Source organism: Hesperophylax consimilis, chromosome 5, assembly GCF_061612785.1.
Source record: "Hesperophylax consimilis isolate HC1 chromosome 5, BYU_Hcon_1.0, whole genome shotgun sequence".
Classification (NCBI taxonomy): Eukaryota; Metazoa; Arthropoda; class Insecta; order Trichoptera; family Limnephilidae; genus Hesperophylax; species Hesperophylax consimilis.
The window spans coordinates 3,788,387-3,798,055 of NC_142840.1; the positions used below are offsets into that span (position 1 = coordinate 3,788,387).

A 9,669-nucleotide genomic window follows, 5' to 3' on the forward strand; every position below is an offset into this window, starting at 1 on the left:
CATTGAAGCAAGCTCAATGAACAAAATCGAATATATCCTCTCAAAATGCCCAAAGATGAAACGGGCTCTAAGTGTAATTATCTTCCTCAGAAAAAGTTAATGAAAAAAAAAATCTCAAACACACGCTACGGAGCATCTAATGCTGATGCTGCACAAATTCAAAATGCGCCCCATTGTTGAAATATAGTCTGGGCCCTCAAGATAACCTTGAGCTTGCAGAAATGGGCAGTCCGTTCGATAGATTCCCCTATCTTAACAAATGGATTGTAATTTTTAGAGCACTATCTGTTTTCAGCATCAATATCAATCCAAAAACAACTGTCAAACTTCTAGGTGTTAACCGTCTAATGCACACAAACTTCTCGCTGTTAACCGTCTACTGCATACAAACTTCGCGGTGTTAACCGTCTAATGCAGGGGTTCCCAAAACCGTGCCCGTAGAACAATTCGTATGTGCCCGCCGCTATTCGACAGTGAAATAATTTTTTCATAAACATTAATTAAAAATGTGAATTATTTTTATTTATTTGTTAGAGTTTAATTTTTTTTTGAGTGCCTAGGTTTATTAAATGCGTTCGTATGTTTGCGATATTGAATGTATTAGTGGTTCCTTTGCTGACAGTACTTGTCGCAACCTGTCTAGTGGCGAGCCACATTGCACTTTTCACGCTAGCCTGGAATGGAGGGTTCTATTTGCACATCACTCCTTGTACACGCAGAAAACCCGAAGTGAACGAACGCCACGAACTGAGCCGATGAACGCCGAAGGCGCCAAAATACATGGCACATGTCTCTGCCAGCTCTGTCTGTCAGTCAGAGATACCTGAATGACATTTTTATGTAGCATATAAAGAGCGATTGTGTATATTTATTGTTTTCTTGTAGATATTATGTTGTGAACTTAAAAATAATTGTTATTTTTGTGTTGATGTTTTAAAAATAAAAACCTTCTGTGGTCACTGTATTATGCAGTAAATTATGTAAAATATGTAACATGTAAAAGACCGTCAGGGCGTTTAAATTAATAAAAAAAATAATAATGTAATATCAATACAACTTAAGCGATCACAATAATGTGGTACATACATAGTATGTACTACAAATACAATACAGAGCAATTAAATTAATTATTGTACTGTATAGATCTAACAGAGGGTTACAATTCAGTGAATCTTTGGTACCTCTTAATAATAAAAAAACAAACAAGTAAAAACATATTTTTATTACACTTTCACCAGATTTTTCATATCCCGTGGTAAATACAAATGTGTACCTGCAGTAACGCTGGAAAACTCTATGTAATTTCTTACTAAAAGTAATATATCTTCTTAGTAGCAGAGGCAGATCCAAAATAAGCATTTGAGACTTATAATAATACACATATTTTTTTGGGAAATATCCAAAGTCTCAATAATAAATCTCAAGCAGATAGGAGACGGCGGCGGCCTTCACCATTGTTTATGAAATACATAAATGAGATAATTAAATGGAGCAGTCGAAATTTTCTTTTCTTTTTTCATCTGAAATTTCTCCACATTTATTTAAGCTGCTCTGCTTTGATAATTGATCTGTCTGCGCGTTTGCATTCTTTTCCGCTTTGATGCAACAATTTTATTTTTCATTTTTTTCTTCAAACCACTTTCACCAACAATGTCATTCACTCCGATATCTCGAGCATCAGCTTTTTTAAAGTTTTTCCTTATTCGTCAGGATCAAGCATTCCTTCTTCGTCATCCTTAAAGAAATCCACATAGTTTTTTTTGTTAATCTTTCTTTCATTAGATTTCTCTTGTCTCCATATTTTATCCTTACTTTTTTCTTGAATATCTGAGAGAGAGAGAGAGAGTGCTTTAATTGAAACATAATTTACTGTTAGGTGAACTGGCAGCTGGAATAAAATATTTTCAGTGGGCATTATGGGCTCCATATAAACATAAGCATCAGATGAGAGCTGTTTATCTGCAGACCAAATAATCAATAACTTAAAAATTCATAGATAGTAAACCTGAAGATAAAATTATACCACAATGTTAAAATTTTTTAATAATCCAATATGCACTTCATCCCATTACGCAGGTGCATAAGGATTTTCAAGTCCCTACATCGAATAGTTAGAAAAAAAATATTGGCGATTCTGCTAGTGAATCCAAATTACTATCACCTTCGAACAAGGAGTGTTGACAATCGATTATAGTCTTAGAGCATAATTTATTCCAGATTGAATTTCTTGTCGGACACCAGAAGAGGGCCGTTTTTCTGTGGACGGAATTAAGAACAATTTAAGCATTGAATTTTAATAAAATATAATAATAATTATATTTGAAAAATATTTTTTGAAAGATTTTTTAAATATTTATGTTGAGGGATCAGTAGGATTTATAGGCCCTGTTAGGAGTTCTACCGAGCCGAACCCTCTGATATGAAAATATCTGGAGTCGGTGAATTATTTTCCCATTTGATCTCTGGTGAGTTAACATGTTGTTCTTGTATTTATTTTGCTTACATAATGCACTTGCATAATGTGGATTGACTAGATCAGTGTTCCGCAAACTTTTTGTGTTCAAGGTACACCTATCAAATCAAGAAATTTAAGAGGTACACCAAAGAAAAAAGCAATGTTTATTTAATATTTATTTATTACTAAAATCAATACACCTAATATGAAAAGATGTTTGATGAGAAATGTGAGCCTGTTTAACCGAGCACAGGTGATTGAAATTTGGAGCAATCATTGATAAGGCTGCTCTCATCTCTTCATCGATTGTCCTCAGGCGTTCTCTTTTTTTCGATTTAATAGTAGTGAGAGTTGAAAATCCCAATTCGCAAAAGTAGGTTGTGGCAAATGGATAAATATTTTAACAGCATGCTTTGAAGGCAGTGGATACTCATTTTTTATATGCAGCCAAAAATGTGCTAGCTCTACTTTGGAAAATTTTAGTTTTCATCAGTCAGTTTTTCATCGATCAGTTTTTAACTCTATGAATTCTTCCTGCTCGTTTATCGGTAAGTGTCCAAGGCAAATGTTATCCGAGAGTGGATTTTGTACCCAGTCCATAGGTTGTAGGTCACACTTAGGAAAATATCAGTTCATTTTTTCTGCTAATAGCTCCAAGTTTCACTATCAAAGCCTGCACTTTGTTTCTGAATCGACAGTCATGACATTTGAAAAATATTCATTACTACCATTGACAGCGTGACTGATCAATTAAACCAACTTAGCGCGAAAGCTTTCAATTTTGTCCGAAGACGTTAAACTATAAGGATTCCTGTTAAGCTCATTTAAATGAGCCAATATGTCCGCCAGATATGCAAGTTTTACTACCCATTCTTCTTTTTTAAACACAGAAGCAAAATCTGAACCCTGGGCCTCTAAAAACGTCTGGGACTCATTTTTTAGCTCGTAAATCCGAAAAAGCACTTTTCCGCTAGAAAGCCATCATACTTCTGTATGAAACAGAAGTGACTGATATTATCCCTCATCTGCTCCCATTTGCTTTCTTATTATCTTCACAATACCTTGAATTTTTTCCACGGCACACCAATTGATGACCACGGTACACCAGTGTGCCGCGGCACACGCTTTGCGGAACACTGGACTAGATGATCATTTGTGGAAAAGTGTGTGGAAGGGTTTAGTTTTTCCTATGGTGAAGATTTAACCCGGACATAAAGTCGGAAAATAGCTATAAAAATAAAAAAAAAATATTCCAGAATGTATGCAGGGGTAGTGCAATGCAATACATTCCATATTTGAAATAATATACATAATTAACTTAAGAAAAATAATAATAATTCATGGGTGATTTCGAATCCACAAAAATGAGTGTAAGCAGCCGTTTATGGAGGATATTTGCACATCTCCCTTCTCCAGAGGGCCATCAGAGGGGACTCCATCCAGGCAACCATGGCAGTGATGATTTTGTTACTTGATTGGCATAGTTTGCGCCATAAGCTTCCCATGTGATGGCGGAGAAGCGCTCTGAAATAGTGTATTCATCCCTCCAGGAACATTTCCGTGACAATATAACTCAGTGTAGTCGTCATGTTGTAATATTTTAATTCCAAAAACAACTAAAATGATTTAGAAACGTCCCAATATTATGCTTCGTCTTTGATAACTTTTTATATTATATTATATTTTGTAGTAGAACTCCAGTGATTTCCTCTTTAGCGTTTACAAGACACTGCAAGCTCGTATGGCTGGCTCTGGGAAGATTCCATGAAAGTGCAATCGAATGACGAATTCATCAATTCTTCTACCAAAATAAATTGTTAGTTACTTTGCCTTTCTACTGTCGCTATAATGGAACAATTCTAGATTCACTCACACCAGTTCCGAATTCACTCTCAGTAAACTTTTAGGATTGCTGGCCTTTTAGGATTATTTTTAAAAAATTCTGTGATCCGACAGAATGCACACAATGAGTTTTCCACCTGATCCGGCAAGTCCGGCGGAACAAGTCCGAGGAATCTAGTCCATGTGGCTGATCTCGTAATCGGACTTGAGTTAGAAACGTAAAAGAAAAAGCATTTATGCAAAAAAATTATAACAAGCTTTTCCTTTTAAACGTTTATTAGGCTAAAACTAAAATATTATAAAGAAATGGGTATTAAATCTCTTTGATGAGCTTAAAATTGTTGTGCATTGGCGGGGTGATGATGTTGAAGTATTTCTTGTAGATGTTGGAATTATCCCTGCCTCCGTAGGCTGTTTTGACCCAGAGATGGTTCATTTTGGGGTTGATCTTCTCACAGGTGATCATCACACGGCCCTTGGCAAGTGCGTACAGCGTACCGTCCCTTCCAAAGCCAACCTGAATAAGAACCAATGATATATAATATAAATATTGACCTAACTGATCAATTTGTCAATACAGTATAGTCTCTGTAACCCAAACCCATTCTAATTCGAACCTCCGGTGATCTGAACCTCCGGGTGACGGGGGCGGGTATTAAATTAAATGGAAAGGCATTAACCATTGAAGATAAAAAGCGTAATTTTAAAGAGACCTAGGCACTGACTCCAGCAAAATAAATACTTATTACAATTAGCATCCTCACATATAGCAACCATGCTGATTGAAGAGGGGAACTTTATAAAAAATCAACGATGACAGTATTTTGGCTTTGCAAAGAAATAGAAACCATTCCTCTATTTAAATCATATAAAACAGGAAATATTGGTGAAATCTATTCTTACGACCTATATACAGATTTATGTGCTAAGCTCGGCATTAATTTCCAAGCAAGCCGGGCTTAAAAGCAACTGATATACCAGGCCTAATTTGTTTGTTTTCTAGTTCCATTGTGAACTTAATTTTGATACGAAGTGCAGTGAAAGTGGAGAGGTGGACACTGTAATGCTTTCCGAAACTTTGGCTAAAGAAGGAGGTAGCGCAATATGGCATAATACCCCAAAAATAAATCACATTTTGGCCGTGAAAATCTTAAATAATATCTAAATACAGCTTAATTACATTTAGTCCTGGGTGAAATCGAAGAGTCCTCTGCAGAGCGACTTTGGTTCCCGATTCCACGAAGGTTCCATCCTGTCTCTTCACTCCGCGGTGCTTTGGCCTCACTTTGGTGTGATTGTTCTGGGTACTGCCTTTAGCCTTCTTACTCGCATTACGAACACATTCTATAACAAACAAATTCAATAAAAACATTAACCACTATAAATTTCATGATTGAATTCATAACCACGACCAATCGAAAAACATTTCAAAACTACCTAATAAAATCGATTTTTAAGCTGCATACCTTTGATAACAGGTTCCGGAACAGTTAAAAGTCGCTGAATAAACGAAAGAGAATTCAGGAACGACATAGTACCTATTTCTGCTTTGTTGAAATTTATGTCAAAAAATATTCTTTACATAACCTAAAATCAAATGTCAAAATGAATTCACAACTACCAACCGAAAAACAAAAACATTTTGGTTCATTCTCATTTCTCAGTATTGCTATGATGTATTATAAAATTTAATAATACCATATAAAAAACCGCTTCACAATAATTTTATAAATAGTAGAAAATTTTGACTGTTTTTTACTTTACGAATCAGTAGAACGAACGTTTTCCCCAATTTGAATAATTGGCGACGTATTTTATCCTGTGGAATAAATATAATAAAGCAAATATGCAAAAGATAATGTTAAAACATAAACATAAATTAATTTACGGTATTAATGGGAAGTAAGGAAGTTCGGTTACTTAGATCTGGTCACCAAGCACAGCAAGTGATTTCAAGCAACGTTTCTATCCGAATGGTGGCCTGAAGGGCGATAGTTTTCGGAGTTCGGACGCCAAGGCAACAAGACTTACTCTCAAACGGTGGGCTCTGGTTTTATGCAATTTACACACATTTTTTATTTCTGAAATATTTAGGTGCACCTCCATTTCTATCATCGGCCATGAATAAAGTCTGCAATGATAAGTTATTTTCGAACCATTTGTCGAGCAAAGCCGGGTATATCACTTAAAAAAATGAATTTAACCGGTCGTCTGCCAAGCGCGTTTACGCGCTCTAGACAGCCGTGCTCACAAGGCTGGCCATACAAAATGAGCGCGTTAACACGCTGTTCTATATGACGATTTTGCTTGTCAAACTCAAGTAATTTGAAAAATCTAAAATATGGAACCCACGGTGACATCTATTGGGATGATGAAGAAATAATTTTAATATAACAGTTCACAAATTATATCGACTTTAGAGTGATCTAAATGAAGCTTCTTTTGACGTTCAATATGTGTCACTAATGCAGGGTTGCTACTTAGAGGGACTCACTGCACACGGGACGACCGTATTTCATGTTTCGTGATTGCTTGGCGTATCCGTTGGAATATTGATTTTTATTGGTGATTATTTCGTTTTTGTGCTATTATAATTATTTTTACCTGTACAAAAAAGTATATGTTTTTAGTGTACAAAGTGTGGTCTCTGATTTTTACGATTTTGGAGATTTTATACGTTTTTTGCGAAAAGTATTTGTACTCTGAGTGACAAGATTTTTTTTACACCCATTGTAAAATGTGTTATTTTTTACGGTCAAGGATGGACAAAAAATGCCTGGTGATGACCAACTGCTTGAAGATTTCATGGATGAAGCTGGCAGTACTGCTGAATCGGATGACAGTGATCTTGATTTCGAAATTAGTGAGGAAGAACAAGATGTCCCTTCCATCATTGACGAATCTCTATCAGTTTTTGAATGGGAAACTGGTGGTTTTGTTCCCAAAATAAATTCGTTCAACGGTTCGAGATCAGGAGCAAACATAAAAAAATGTTGGAAACAGAGAAGCAGATTTAATTATAAAAAATAAATAAATAATATATATAGTATAAATAAATAAATTATAAAAAGTATAAAAAGTATAGGAATTTATGTAAACATTTAATTAAATCGACCAAAGAAAATTATTATAAAAAAATTATTTACGAAAATAACTGTACGCCAAAACGTCTGTGGGAAACTTTTCGTAATACACGGTGTCCGGAAACTCGTAGTACAAGCGGGAAACTGGAGAATCTACACCACATGGGGAACCCAAAAAAACATAAAGTTTTTTGATTTGAGCATTTTCAAAAAAAAAAAAAACCAAAAAAAAATATTTTTCGGCTATTTTAGGGTTAAAGTTTTTTCTGGTGTTTAGGGTTGAATAACAGATGTTTTAACCCTGCAGAGCAGAAATATTTTACGATTACACCGGGTTAAATGAAGGGTGATTTCAAAATAATGCTTCAAATCCGAGTTTCTTCATTTGTTTTACTTTCAAATAGTTTTAATTAGTTGGGTACTTTGATCTTCAGTAATAATTTATAAGAATTTGATTAAAAAAAAAAATTAAAAAAAAAAAAAATCAACTTCAAACTCGATTTAATCGATAACGAAAGCTCAAATAAAAAAAATATATACTACAAAATCGACTCCAAATGTGATGTAGATTCACCAGTTTCCCGCTTGTACTACGAGTTTCCGGACACCCTGTATATCTAAAACAAAAATTAATAAATCTTCCGAAATTAAATCGTTGTACATTAATAATATAAACTGTTCAGACCCAAAAATTATGGCAAATTTTGCCAATAATTATTTCACTTCAGTGGGAGTCACTCTTGCGAAAAAAATTCTTGATAAACTTAATACTACTGAAATTGATCTCACTAAGTTTACTACCTCTAATTTCGGTCATAAAATAGACAATGTACAAACAACGACAAACGAAGTCATGAAAATAATTGACGATCTTAAGTCATCAAATGCTTGTGGTCCTGATAAAGTCTCATCAAATCTGTTAAAACTTATTAAATCCTCAATCGCAATACCGATCGCGTTCATTTCGAATCTAAGCTTTAAATCAGGAATATTCCCCAATCATTTAAAACATTCAGTAGTTATATTGCTTCACAAAAATGGTGACAAATCGCATGTACATAATTACCGGCCAGTTTCTTTGCTAAATTCGGTCTCGAAAATTATTGAAAAAATTGTAAAAAATCGCCTTAGCACATATCTGGAAGATAATAACATTCTTTCTAATAGACAATACGGCTTCCGACCAGGTTTAAGCACAGAAAACGCTATCGCTAACCTGACAAAAATCATCTCTAATAATATCGATGGAGGAATTAAATGTACTGCACTATTCCTGGATCTAGCCAAAGCGTTCGACACTATATCACATAAAATTCTGTTGAAAAAACTACAGTGCGTTGGAATACAGGGTCAACTATTAAAGTGGATGGTTAGTTATTTAGAAAACAGAAGCCAAAGAGTGAACATTAATGATACTCTAAGCGATTCAGCAAATATTAAATTTGGTGTACCTCAGGGAAGTACTCTAGGGCCAATTTTGTTTAATATATATATTAATGAGCTATGTAACAGTTCCCTTGCCGACCACATTATTACCTTTGCAGACGATACGGTCTTGTTATTTGAAGGTAAAAACTGGAATGAAGTTCACAGTAAAGCAGAAACTGGTATAAACAGTGTTAAACAATGGCTTGATAATAATCTACTCACACTCAACACGGAGAAAACAAAATTCATCCGCTTCAGTGCAACTCAAGCGGGACAACCGAAAGAAACACAAAACATTATTATACACCACTGCAATAACCTAACTACTTGTAATTGTAACACCCTAGAATGCGTAGATAGTATAAAATATCTAGGAATTATGATAGACAAATTTCTGAGATGGGACCTACATATAGACTCAATTTCCACAAAAGTCAGAAAACTTACTCATCTTTTCCTGGGCATTAGAAATATTCTCTGCATAAAAGATCTTAAATGTTTATATTATGCTCTGTGTAACTCATTACTTGAATATGCATCTTTGGGATGGGGCGGATGTACTAAAACAATACTGGATCCCTTAGCAAAAGCACAGAAATCACTGCTAAGGGTCATCCTAAAAAAACCATTTAGGTACCCCAGTGATGTATTATTCAAAGAGATACGAGTTCTTGATGTCAGGCAACTATACATAAAAAAAATTATATTACACACTCAAAAACAACGTCACCACTACCCTTCCATTGATCATTATCACGACACTAGACATTCAAGGAGGAATCCAGTTGTTCCACCTACTACTATGACATCCTTTGCCCAAAGACAATTCTATTACCTTGGTCCAAAATTATTCAACCTCTT

General features: G+C 34.8%; 1 protein-coding gene across 1 annotated transcript; it reads right to left on the reverse strand.

Moving 5' to 3' along the window:
* Positions 1-4,544: 4,544 nt before the first annotated feature.
* Positions 4,545-5,944, reverse strand: mRpL27 (mitochondrial ribosomal protein L27). The gene is made up of 3 exons (XM_089631966.1): positions 5,764-5,944; positions 5,478-5,641; positions 4,545-4,814 (listed from the first exon to the last, which is right to left on the reverse strand). The coding sequence occupies exons 1-3, from the start codon at positions 5,828-5,830 to the stop codon at positions 4,611-4,613; spliced, it is 435 nt and encodes a 144-aa protein (XP_089488092.1). The 5' UTR covers positions 5,831-5,944; the 3' UTR covers positions 4,545-4,610.
* Positions 5,945-9,669: the final 3,725 nt, after the last annotated feature.